This window comes from Montipora capricornis, chromosome 2 (genome assembly GCF_036669925.1).
Source record: "Montipora capricornis isolate CH-2021 chromosome 2, ASM3666992v2, whole genome shotgun sequence".
NCBI lineage: Eukaryota > Metazoa > Cnidaria > Anthozoa > Scleractinia > Acroporidae > Montipora > Montipora capricornis.
In genome coordinates this window covers 54,054,775-54,067,274 of record NC_090884.1, presented here as the reverse complement: position 1 = coordinate 54,067,274, position 12,500 = coordinate 54,054,775, and the positions used below count along the sequence as shown (strand labels likewise).

At 37.5% G+C, this 12,500-nt stretch overlaps 2 protein-coding genes across 2 annotated transcripts in view; one reads left to right on the top strand and one right to left on the bottom strand.

Moving 5' to 3' along the window:
• LOC138027617 (large proline-rich protein BAG6-like) overlaps nt 1–7,347 on the bottom strand; it is a 35,861-nt gene extending 28,514 nt beyond the window's left edge. Inside the window, exons 1-5 of the mRNA XM_068875173.1 lie at nt 7,138–7,347; nt 6,680–6,721; nt 2,413–2,488; nt 1,319–1,384; nt 187–302 (exon numbers count right to left, since the gene is read on the bottom strand). Of these exons, the coding sequence (XP_068731274.1) occupies nt 187–302; nt 1,319–1,384; nt 2,413–2,488; nt 6,680–6,721; nt 7,138–7,200 (363 nt within the window). The 5' untranslated portion in view covers nt 7,201–7,347. The remainder of the gene's footprint in view (nt 1–186; nt 303–1,318; nt 1,385–2,412; nt 2,489–6,679; nt 6,722–7,137) is intronic.
• A 53-nt stretch (nt 7,348–7,400) lies between these two features.
• Nucleotides 7,401–12,500, top strand: part of LOC138027133 (F-box/WD repeat-containing protein 5-like) — a 5,465-nt gene continuing 365 nt past the window's right edge. Inside the window, exons 1-3 of the mRNA XM_068874643.1 lie at nt 7,401–8,017; nt 10,196–10,904; nt 12,274–12,500. The exon at nt 12,274–12,500 is cut by the window's right edge and continues 365 nt beyond it. Of these exons, the coding sequence (XP_068730744.1) occupies nt 7,474–8,017; nt 10,196–10,904; nt 12,274–12,500 (1,480 nt within the window). The 5' untranslated portion in view covers nt 7,401–7,473. The remainder of the gene's footprint in view (nt 8,018–10,195; nt 10,905–12,273) is intronic.

The window sequence follows — 12,500 nt, the reverse complement described above, 5'->3', positions numbered from 1 at the left end:
GTAGAGAATTGCACTGGCAACACTGAGGTCATGGGTTTTAGTCCCATTGAAGACACCTGAAAATTTTCAGGTGTCTATTGCAGATAATTGTTTAAATTAATATTGTCCAGCGAACTGTGAGGATCACTTCAATCTCTCTTTTGTATAGTTATACCTTTTGTGGCATTTCTCTTATATTTAACTCACCTGAGTAGCACCTACGACATCCACTGGCATGGAGAAAGCTCCCATTACAATATTAGGTCCAACGCCTCCGCCTGGAGAAGGTCCAGTAGTGGTGGAAGAACTATTGCTAGCGCCATCTAAAAGAAATTAAAACAAAGATTAATATTTCGGTTATTTTAAGCAATCTAAAGTTATAAGTTAAGCGCAAAAAGGATCAATGATCAAGCAAACACAAAAGGCAGCCACACAAGAAAAAAGGAATGTGCAAACTGCCACTTGGATTATATAAAAAGGTGAAATGTCACCTACAGTGTACATGGTTTTTTTTTTTTTGACAAACACTTGCAAGTACGCTTTCACTAAAAGCATCCATGCATCATTCTCTTATAAGTACATTGCATATGCACAATTGAAATGTGTTAGGTAACTTTTAGTTAGTAATTGACATACAGTTGTATGTAATAGATGGCAAAATACATGTAGGACAACTGAAGTTATCCTTTTGCCTGTCATGTAGCTTCCTGTGTTTTTCTTCATAGCAATTTTTGCCCATTAGGCAAGTGCATGTTTCATTACAAGTGAAATTAATACCGTAACAGTTAAAGGGAAGAATGCAAACATGTAAATGCATAAACTGTTCTTTAAATTCACGTAGATCCTTTCAAAATTGGCAGTTCTAACCCTAGACCAAATCGGCTCAAATGTTGTACCCAATTCAAATCTCAAAGGGTTAAGATTCTTTATGTATTGTATTTGCATCATAATGTAGCATTCGCATTGAAATGATATGGAAATTCCCGGAACAAAACGCAATTATTCCCAAAGGGTTTGAATTAGGTACAACATTGAGTTGGCCCATTTGGTCTATTTTTGCATGATTAAAAGATTGCAAATTTATGTTACAAGTTCCAAATTAGACACCAAAGAGCTGGATTTCCACTACAGAGAAGACATCCCTCTAATTATAAGGTGCTCGAGAGATGAGCTCATCACCCATGAAGAAACAAGGGCCCACAAGCAATAATGCCTGGAAGTTGGCAAGAGAGAGATCCCTCACTTCCTTTAGTTAGAATGGACATGTAAAGTTTGCTGTGAAGAACATGCAAACAAATTTAGTTGCAAGCATATTCGGGTGCAAGACGTGCACGTGTACCTTGAGAGCTTGCACCAGCAGTCTGAGGTCTCCTTTCAACAAGATGAATCACACAACCATCAGCTCCTGTTGGGTAAAAATCCACAAATGAAAAGCAATAAGCTAAGACTTACCAAGGAAGTGTTTATAAATTATCACAAATTTGAAATGATTTAGCCGAGGAGCAGCTGGTAAGGTGGGTACATGTGAGATCAATTGTCATTGTTGTCATCATCTCCATCATCTCAACCAAAATTTCATTCTCAATAACCAGTAATACATACATCTTATTTGATGGTTTAACATATAATATGCGCAGATATTTTGCGTAGTACAGGCAATGAGCAAAAATGTCTGGAAGTATTATGTGTTAAACCATTGAATAAGAGATTTATTATTCCACTACAAAAAGGTGTTATTTTGATTCAATTTTATCTGGTAGGAGTGTTTCTAAAAAAATGCATCATTTGTCCTTCAGGATGCTTGCGAACGATGTGAACAGCACAGAAAGCCAGCCAAATGTCCTTTATTTCATTGTGTAAACGAAATGACGAGAGACAAGTGATGACAAGCTAAATTCTCAGGCTTTGTATCGCGTTGAAAACAATTTCTTTCATTGAAAAACTGCCGTTCCGCCCGTATTTGCTCTGTTCTAAACCGATCAAACTGGGACACTACAGTGTATTACCGTCTCATATTTTGCGTGTTCTCTTGACCAAATATGGTAAAATGGCATAATAGTGGAATAATAAATGTAGTTATTACAACTGCTGTAATTCAGAGGCACCCCCAGACATTTGAGACAAGAAAACTTTTTATTATTGATTCACTCCAAAATCTTTTCACATTCAAGCAATTGTGTAGCTTCCTGATCCACTACTGTACTTGAAATTTCTGAATTGCTGCAGCATCTCTAAAATCCCTAGTCACTTATTTGCACTTGAATGCATGTAATGAGTATTGTTTTATCCCATGTTTTTCAAATGAAGTAGCTCCAAATTTCTTTCTAAATTTGGGGCTTAGATTGCGAGAAGTGTTGAAAGACAAAAACAAAACTGCACTAATCTCATTTTAGTGACAGTCCCATGCCATAAAAAGGACAAATATGTACATACCATAATCAGAGAGCAACTTCTCATCCTGCAAGACCTTGCCTTTAAAAATAAGCCTTTGTTTATCAGCAGGGATATTCTGAAAGTTAGTTAACATATCGATCTTTACCTTATCGCTCAACAATAATTATGGTCATTATAATTTACTAACAACATTACTTAAAAGAACAGTGTATCAACAGGCCATAGGCCTTGAAAAAAGATATAAAGCCGCACTTGCCCATTGGGAAATTGAAGTCGATGACCCAGTGGGAGTTTGCCTGAGAGATAAATCTATTGTCTTAGACATCTGGAAAGGGTTTTTTTTTCAAGTGCTGGCCATGCTTAAATGTATTTTAAAACCTGCGCAACACTCCGATATGTACAAAATAATGCTTGCTTGTTAACAGGTACACATAAATATGAGCGTATTACACTTGTATTAGAAAAACTACACTGGATCCCTGTAGCCATAAGGATTGAATTCAAAATTCTGCTTTTACATGTAAATCATTGTATGACGTGGCACCAATCTATTTAGTATGTAAAGGAACATTTAATCCCCTATGTACCACAATGGACTCTACGTTCAGCTACATGTAGTAAGAAGCTTCTTGTAACAGCTCACGTGCTATCTTATGACCTACATGTACATGGCTGCAGGGCTTTCTCTTGCATAGCCCCAAAACTATGGAATGCCCTGCACGACAATGCAAGAAACTCATGTACATTTACATCTCTTGATACTTTCACATCTAAGGCTTAAACTTATCTTTTTAAAATTGCATACAAATTGTAATATCATATGCATATACATGTATGGATTGTAATTTAAATTATTAATTTTAAATTTAATTATAAGTTGTTAGGCTGTGGTTATTAAGTTTATTGTTATCATTATTACCACTATTGTAATGACTGTAAAGCGCTACTGGATTTTAGTGCAAGCAGCGCTATAGAAGCCAAAAATTATTAAACTAATTAGTCAAATTAGTAAAAGAGAAAAATACGAGTATACTCATGCATATGCTCTTCATAATTTATTCAAAACAAAATAAATATTTTTGTCATGGGTTTTTGTATCATGACTGCTATTGTACATGTATCAATGGAAATAGCTGCAGGCAACGTATTTAATAATACATGTGCATTTGCTCCTTTTGTTTGTTCACTGACTTCTGAATATTTCACCATGATTATCATAATCTTTTCCTCTGGACATTACCATTATAAGAGTCACACTACAATAGCGCTGTACACTGTAAAACCCTTGAAGAACCTAAACAGGATTTCAATGTTATTCTGGGCAGCCTTGTTGAAAAATGTGATGATGCTATCCAATGTACATACATAATAATTGTTATAATCACTATCCAGCCAGAAAAATGACAGCAAAGAAAAAATAAATTTATTATCAGTCTGAATAATTCTCTCTCCTCTGGGTAGCACTTTTTCCATTACTGATAGAAAAAAGAGGCTTATGCATTATGTGAACCTCTGTACATGTAGCACCTTTAATTCAAAATTTCCCTGGCTACAATAATAATGTGTTATTTAGCAATGGGTCTCTGGTGGGAATGTTAACATTCTGATATACCTGTATCACAAAAGTAAACAATGTGATCTGATTGGTTAATTTGGACATGACTAGCAAATATTATTACTTTTCAGGCCCAAGCAACTAATTAAAAGAGAAAAATGGTTTGTTGTAAAACTGTAAGAATATTGTAATCATCTGGACAAGTCATTTGTAATTATTTAGATGTACATGTATACTAAAACAACAATAAATACATTTACTCGTGTACATGAGGATCTGCTTGAATAAAGCAGCCATTCCCACCAGCCATTGATGCTAAAAGATTACAGACTTCAGTTTCACATTCTCTCAACCGGTTACAAGTGAATTGCTGCATTTAGATGTGAAATCATCTTCTTGGAACCAGGGGATATTCTGTGAAGAGTGTGATCTTCTTAGATGTTGTGCCTCTTCAAGCAAGGACTTATTAATTTTGTACAAACAATGAAACCAAAATAATTTCAAGTGGAATTAGATCTGTCTCTTTGGTGACTTGTTTTAGATCCAAAGTTATTAAATTTTCAAGTGAAGTACAGCAATATGTAATTTACATTTTTTTAGCTTAATTAATTGATGATACAGGGGCCGTGGAGTAGGTTTGAAAGTGAGGGGCAGGGCTTGAAATTGCGACCAATACAGTCGCATTTGCGACTAAAATATCTGGAGAAGTCGCAAATTTGCGACTTGTTTTCGTCTTCACTCTTTCGAAACAAAAGGGTTAGCAGTTGCCACTTTGCTGCTCTTTTTACTAAGATAAATGAAGAAATCACAAAATTATTTTGTTTCTCGCCTTGAGTTTTCTTTCAATCTGAAGATAGCGCAATTGTAGCGTAATTTCGCTGCGATGTTACGTGCACAACTCCATTCCTTCGATATCATTCACCATTTTCAGCGGTTTCTTTCAACACAAGTATTGTGGGCTCATATTTTGTATTGCTACACTGTGACGATCTTTGCGACTAAATGTTGCGAAATTGCGATTACATTTTCATATCTTATCGCAAAATTGTGACTGGACTTTTTCGCTTATTTCAAGCCTGTCAGCAAACCCAACCCAGCTCCAGCTCCTCTCTCTCCGCAGCCCCTGTGATAGGGTCTTCCTTGCATGGTTTCTTAAGCACTTTTTGGGGATTTCTTTTCACTACTCTTTCGGTATGCATGTACATTGCACAACAAAATACACCTAATTTGAATGTTCACATGTTTCTTTGAATTAAATGCTCGATGCCTTGTGCGGAAAATGCAATTAAATCAATTCTTCAGTTTTGGAATCCTCAATGTTCAAATTCATATCATTTATTTGGTTATCTTCAATTTCTCTTACTTATCTATATACATGTAAATCCATTTCCTGCGGATTAAAGCCAGCTGACAACAGCATATGGATTCAGATAATTTTCTTTGACAAACTTTTTATTAGTTTGATGGAAGGTTTTTTTTTTCAATTGTAATTATAATAATAATAATAATAATAATAATAATAATAATTATTATTATTATTATTAACATTTTGCTAGGGCACTTAACATCAATTTGCCTCTTACTTTTCTCTTAGGTAGAGCAGCTTATCTTTTGCAAACCATACAAAAAGTTGAGAAGGAAATTTGATCGTGGTAAATAAAGGTCACATACACGTGGTAGGAAACTATGCATGTTTCACAGCCTACTTTTATCTTGGAGTTTAATTTATCCTTTGAAGGTAGTGGATTTTCCATACAGGAGAATATCTCAAGGTATGAAGTAATAATAATAATAATAATAATAATAATAAGAATAGTTTATTGATATCCCTCTCGCAGCCTAAAGGCTGAATTACAAGGATGGTCAGTGACAATAACAGACATACAATACAAAGACAGTCAAATAGATAATTATATAAATATGATTAAAAGCACAACTGATCTTGATACTTAATGGTGCAGAAATCTGCAAACCGCTTTGTCTTAGGGACAAAGCGCACTGGAACACGTTCGCCTGAACGGAGGCAGTATGGCCTGTTAAGTCTGTATGGCCTGAAGTCTGTATGGCCTGAAGTCTGCAAATGGCTAACTTTCATGGACAAGATAAATAAGACGTAATTAAGTTAATTCATATCTCTGATGACTAAGCTTCAGCTCCTCAAATTTTATTGTCAAACATTCCCGATTTATTATCGTGAAGAAAAGAGTTTTAACTTCAATTTCCCAGCTCCGAGGGTGATATCTACTTGTCCCGGACGACTGGACGGGGATTTTCTCAAGTGCTGGCTTAAAGACTCAGTAAGTATTATAATTTTTAGGCGGTTTGCAACCAGTCTGTAGAGACACAGATAACAATGATACAATTTACAATTGCTGGTGGACGAACAAAAGGAGCTAATAAGAGATCTTTTGTTTTCGTCCACCAACATGGCGGTGATGTCCTAAAATGACAGCCACCTAAACCCCACAAGTCGCCTTTACTTTTATTAGCAGATAATAATTATTATTTTAATATCAACTGTCTGATTGGTGATTTTTTTTAGTTCAACAACATCTTTGCTATAATATGTTGGTGGTTCCTAGTCTGTATCATCGCTGCCAGATTGGTGGGCAAAAACAACAGATCTCGCATTAGTTTCTTTATTCGTCGCCAAGTCCTTCGAGATAGGTACAGCAAGCCACCCATTTCGATGTTGTTTTATATAACATTAAAGGTAGTAGGCATAAATTGCAATTTGCACGCACTACTTACAACTTCTGATGCAATGTGTTGTTTAAATCCCTTCACTGTAATCTGCAAAGAGAAACAAAAGAAAAATTAACTCGCCCAAAATGCATTATCAAGGCGGAAGCTGGGTATTCAAAACGATTGTGTTGACACTTGCCGCTACCGTGAAGACAACACCGCGATTGAGTTTTTGCGAAGACGAAGAATGACGGATACCTTGTACTTCCTCTCACCTACTTTCGAACATAAAACAACTGTAACTGTCTGCAACACAGCCAGCTAGCAGAGGAAAAATATATATGAGCCATTGCGTAACTTAATTAACGCAGTCAAGTAAGCTTGCCGGTAAACGAAGCTTGCGATAAACATCCAAAGTGAAACTCACTGCTTGAAGAACTCAAGATTTCACGTAACCAATGAAAGCTATTTTGAGGTCACCACATTGCACACAAAGTGAAAACACTTCTTAAACAGATCCTTACCGTCCCAGGAATTGTGAAGTTTTTGGTCTGTGAATCTAGAGTCTTCACCGATATCTTCATCATTTTTTTAACCCCCGACTACTCCAGAAGCGCGACGGTGTCTTCAACGATGATATGACTCAGGGAACAACCCTGAAATAGGCGCACAAGTAGAGAATCTCTCACGAATTCTGGAACTGCTTCGCAATGGCGGATGTGAAAAACCGTTCCCTTTTTAGAAGAGCGGAGCCTGGAAACAGATGATGGAAGCTTGGGAACCAAACATGGCTGATTCATCATAAAATCACACCCAAATATTTTTGTAGAAAATTTATAAATAGACATGTTATCGAGCAGATGATGTCTTTGTCACAATCTGCATCCTCGTTTAACCTTTGGGCTAATCTACCGGACAGTTTGCTTCTTCGCATCTTTGGCCTTCTTTCCCCGAAGGACATTATACACGGCAGCGAAGTATGTCGAAATTGGTACCGTGTGTCCAGAGACGAATTGCTCTGGAAACATCTTCTTCAAAGTCATTCCGACATTGGAGTGCAAGACATCTTAGGTCTTTTAAGAGCTCCTACTTGGCTTGAAGAATTTAAATGGATTCATCTTAACACACCATTGATTGAAAGCCAAGTCCTCAAAATGCACACGGATGAAGTGTTGCACGTCGCTTTTTCACACGATGGCCAACTTATGGCTTCGAGTTCAAAGGATTGCAGTGTCATTCTCTGGCTTATTAGTGATGATTGTCGTTTTAATTCAAAAGATACATGTAAAATAAACTTCGCCGAGCATCACAACTGGGACTATGTTCAATTGACAGAGTTTAATTCAAATGACACTTTGCTTCTCGTATCTGGAACAAAAAAAGTAAGAGGGATAAATTTTATGGGTAAGCTCAAGTCATTTTCAGTGCTTAGCCAATTAATATACATTTTTCTGTTATAGAAGTCATCAAATCTACGCTAGACAGACACACCAAGATGGGAGAAGGAGGGTTGTCCTCTTGCACCATTTCATTTTAAGGTGGCTCAAACCAGTTTCAGCAATTTAGAGGGAACTTTTTATTACAAAGATCTACTCTATAACTGGTCAGTGTAAAACGCAGACTGCAGACTGCAGACCAGGGGTAAAATGCAGACTGAGGTTATAACGTAACTGTTGAAAAAGCCTAAACCCCTTAGAAATGCTAACCTTAGGCCTAATTAGGCCTAAAACAATATTTAGCTTAACTGTTAGCATTTATAATGGGTGTGAGCTTTTTTAACAGTTAAATTATAACCTCAGTCTACATATTTACCCCCGGTTTGAACTCTGCAGTCTGTGTTTTACGCTGACCGCTCTATAACACTTTTTCATGTAACAGCAATGTTATGCTGCCATATGAAATGCCAATCATAATTGCTCAACAAGATGCACTCAGTGCTGGTGATGTGATGTCATAGGTCACCATGGCAACAAAAGAACCATCCAGAAGCACCCTCTTTTTTGTCTTTAAATGGTCATATCTCAAAAACAAACTCACTGACCCGCCAATGAGGATTGCATAAACTGATTAGCAGGCTAAAAATAAAGTTCTGGAATGTTAAAGAAAATTATCTGAAGTGGATTCAGAACCACCTTAATGTTTTCCAGTTATGACGGTGGCTGTGAATCGACTCCATGTCTGTTGAGACATGTCACAAACCTATACAAAGCCAGCTGTGTTTTATTTGTATCTGCATTTCAATTTCTTGTATTTTTGGTGGTGATGAGAGACTATACCACGCAAGCAGAAGCTTGTGACCTTGAAGCGTTTAACTGTGGTTCAGAGCTGGGGTATTTTGAGTTTAAAAAAATTCCTTATTTGGATGTAAAGTAGCTCGCGCATTTTCGAGCACGTGCAGCTTCGAGGTTATTTTTGTCCTTATTTGGGCATAAAAATGGTGTCCTAAAATCCCCATCTTTGTTCCAAGGAAAAGAGTTGCAAGTTATAATGGTTAGTGCTCCTGCCACCCCATTTGCAACACACTTGAATGACCTTTATTCACTGTACTGTATCTGCTCGAATAAGCGCAGCGACGCTTATTTAATTTTTCGTGCCTCGAGTGTGGCACTTATTTGAGGGAGGCGCTTATTTTAGGGTGGCGTTTATTTAACAGAAGCATCATTTGATAGTCACCATTTTACTCTTACGGCATTTTACCTAATGGACTAGCAGTGAAATACAATCACTTTGAACTGAAGAACATCGGTTTTGATGCGAAGAAATTCCCCATGCTGTGTTAGAGTTGCAATTTAGTATATATATTTTTTAATCTGACGAGATTTCTCGAATAAATGTGTCATTGGGACCGCAGGGCTTATTCCGGGGCGGCGCTTGTTTGAGTAAATACGGTATAGTTACATACATGTAATTAGCATCAAATGTTCCTGAAAAGAAGCTCTTCTGTTCAGGTACAGTTAATCCATTGACTCCTGGGGGTTCCCCACTAACGAGTAAAATCGTCTGGCGTTAGACAGAGTAAGATACTAAGTCTGGCTGGTTGAGGCCGGTTTAGGTGTGACCCGTGTCAAAGGGTTAAAGTGCACCTAAAACTCAAATTGTCTTTTGTTCCTAATATAAATCTTCCCATTCAAAGCAAACATACATGTATCTCACCATTGTTAGTCAGAATTTCGCTTTTTCTGTGCAGTGCAAGCCACGCAAACTTGGCAGAACCAGAGGCATGTGTCTATTCTCCATTAATTTTCTTAAAGTCACAATCTGCTTTGCGTGCCAGTTTTCAAAAAATTTTGCATTGCAAAGCAGTTTGTGACATAAAATTGAGAATGGACCCATGCCTAGAGCTCACATCACTGTTGTGGGTCCAAATTAATGCTAGTTTTGATAACTTTATGTGTCTTTCCCAGCAGGTAAAAAGCAGAAATTTGAGGTAAGAATGGTAAAACATGTTTGCTTTTGGTGGGCACATTAATTAATTAATTAATTAATTAATTAATTAATATTGTAGACGAAAAAGAAAATTGAGTTGGGGTCCACTTTAAAGTAATGAACACGTTTTTTGTTTTGTTTTTTTTGTTTTTTTAGGTGAAATTATCATATTTAAAATTGAGAAAGAAAATACACTTGGTGTGCAGCTGATTCATGAAGTTGAAAGCGTACCATATGATGTTTATGGAGCATGGTTGACTGAGAGAAGTTACATATCGGGAAAGTTTGAATTTGCACCATCTGGTGCTAATCACACTTCAGTTTCTGAACTGTGCTTGAACTATGTTGACAAACCTGATTATCAAATAACACTGGCACAGGTCATTGATTACAATTGTAGCTCTGTGAGAACTCTTCTTGTTGCAAAGCCATTAGGATCACAAGAGAATGATAAGTTTTGTCTGATCTTTACACATGGCACTCTGAATTATGTTCCTCATCAGATTATGCTCAGGTGGATTCAGCGCAAAACATTCACAGATAATTTTGGAATTGACCAAGATTTATGGCAAACTTTGGAGGAACATTGCATTGAAACCAATGGGCACATAAATGGGATGAAGTTGTCACTAGACCAACAGTACCTTTATGTTAATTGTCGTCGCTGGCAGTGGCAAGATGAGAAGCCTAAAGCTGAGTTGTGTTCTCAGGACAGTCCCCCCGATATTTCCAATGATATCACCATGCAGGTTTACAGTTTATCTACATATGAAATGGTCAATGTTCATTTTGGGCATCAAGCATTCACAGGGAATGATGTATGCTTTTTTATCTTTCTCAGTGTTGCAGACAGGCTAGTTGCAAGGTAAATTGAAGAAAGGAAGGAGCTCTACTTATTCTTACTTACAGTGTATAAGTAAATACAGTGGAATGAATGAGTTGTTGATATTGTGCAACTAATAATACATTGTAATATAATATCTGACCTGCTAATCGCCCTTCTTGCAGTCGGAGACTGAATTATTAAGGGCGCACTCAACGAGTTCGAGCCGAAGGAGCTGTGCTGCTGGCTAGGCGCTCCGCTCCTGAACACGACCCATGTATGACCTCGGAGCACAGCACCACAGTCTGATGGAATAGGCCGGGAGTTGATTTTGAGGAGGGAGGAAAACTGGAGTACCCAGAGAAAAACCCTCGGAGTCAGATTGAGATAGACTGAAACTCAGCCCACATACGACCCGAGCCAGAGTTGAACCCAGGTCACAGAGGTGGGACCCTGACTGCACCCTGACTCCCTTCAAATCATTTGTCACCCTAACAGAAATGTAAAGAAGTATGCAACTATTTACATAAGGGGTTGTACATACGGCTTTTTGCATTGTGTAAATGTTGTAGTTAGCGCGCATGCCTTGAGATCTGGGGATCCCAGGTTCAAGACACGTTATGACCACTAGTTGAATTTGTTCCTGGTGGTCCCTGGTTCATCTTCTCGGCTACACTTGTAAATAGCCAACTGGTTTGCCTCCAGCCAGTTGGGAGTCTTACTAGTTGTTGTTGAATGCTCTGTCGTGATTCTGTTTCATTTGCCCTGAAAAGCCCCTATGGGGAGTGGTCAATTAAGTATGCACATGTATGTAACCCTATAATGCATGCAACATACACACAACACCAGGCCCCAGTTGTTCAAAAGGTGGATAACGCTATCCACCAGATAAATCACTATCTTTTGGATAGCACAATTGGATTGCTATGACTTATCCACTGGATAGTGATTTATCCAGCAGATAGCGCTATCCATTGTTAATCAACTGTCCCAGAGCTATAAATTACTTGATTCTGATGAGACAAGCGTAGCACAATCAAATAGTCTATTATCAGATTTCAATTAAAGTCTCTTTGGCAACTACGTACTTACACCTAAGAGCAGAAAAACCAAAGCAAAAATTTTTAAAAAGTTTAATTAGCGTTTTTAAACGCTAATTAAACTTACAATTAAAATTGTAAGTTTTTTGCCTATTATGATGCATAAAATTTGCCAGGATGCCCCTGCATGTAATTTACATGATCTAGCAGTTCATATTTTGCAATGTTAGCCTCTTAGAATCAAGGCATTTAGCTTGGAGAGTGTTAAAGATGTTTCCTTGGGCAAATCCCTTGTACAACGACAAAAAAATCTTTGACATTTCACTTTAGGGAACTGCCTTGTTCATGTTTGTTAATCTTGTTTTTTTCAGTGGAGCAGAAGATCATCATGCACATGTTTGGCACAGATGTGGAGGATCCAAGCTAGCAACATTAAAGGGTCACGTTAATGTTGTAAACTGTGTTGCGTTTAGTCCTGCAAACCAACAAATGTTAGTAAGTGCCAGTGATGATCACACCATTCGAGTTTGGAAATCTCGTCAGTTAGCCAGGCTTCATAAGGATGACCAACCAGAGCAGCAACGAGATTTGTTCCGAG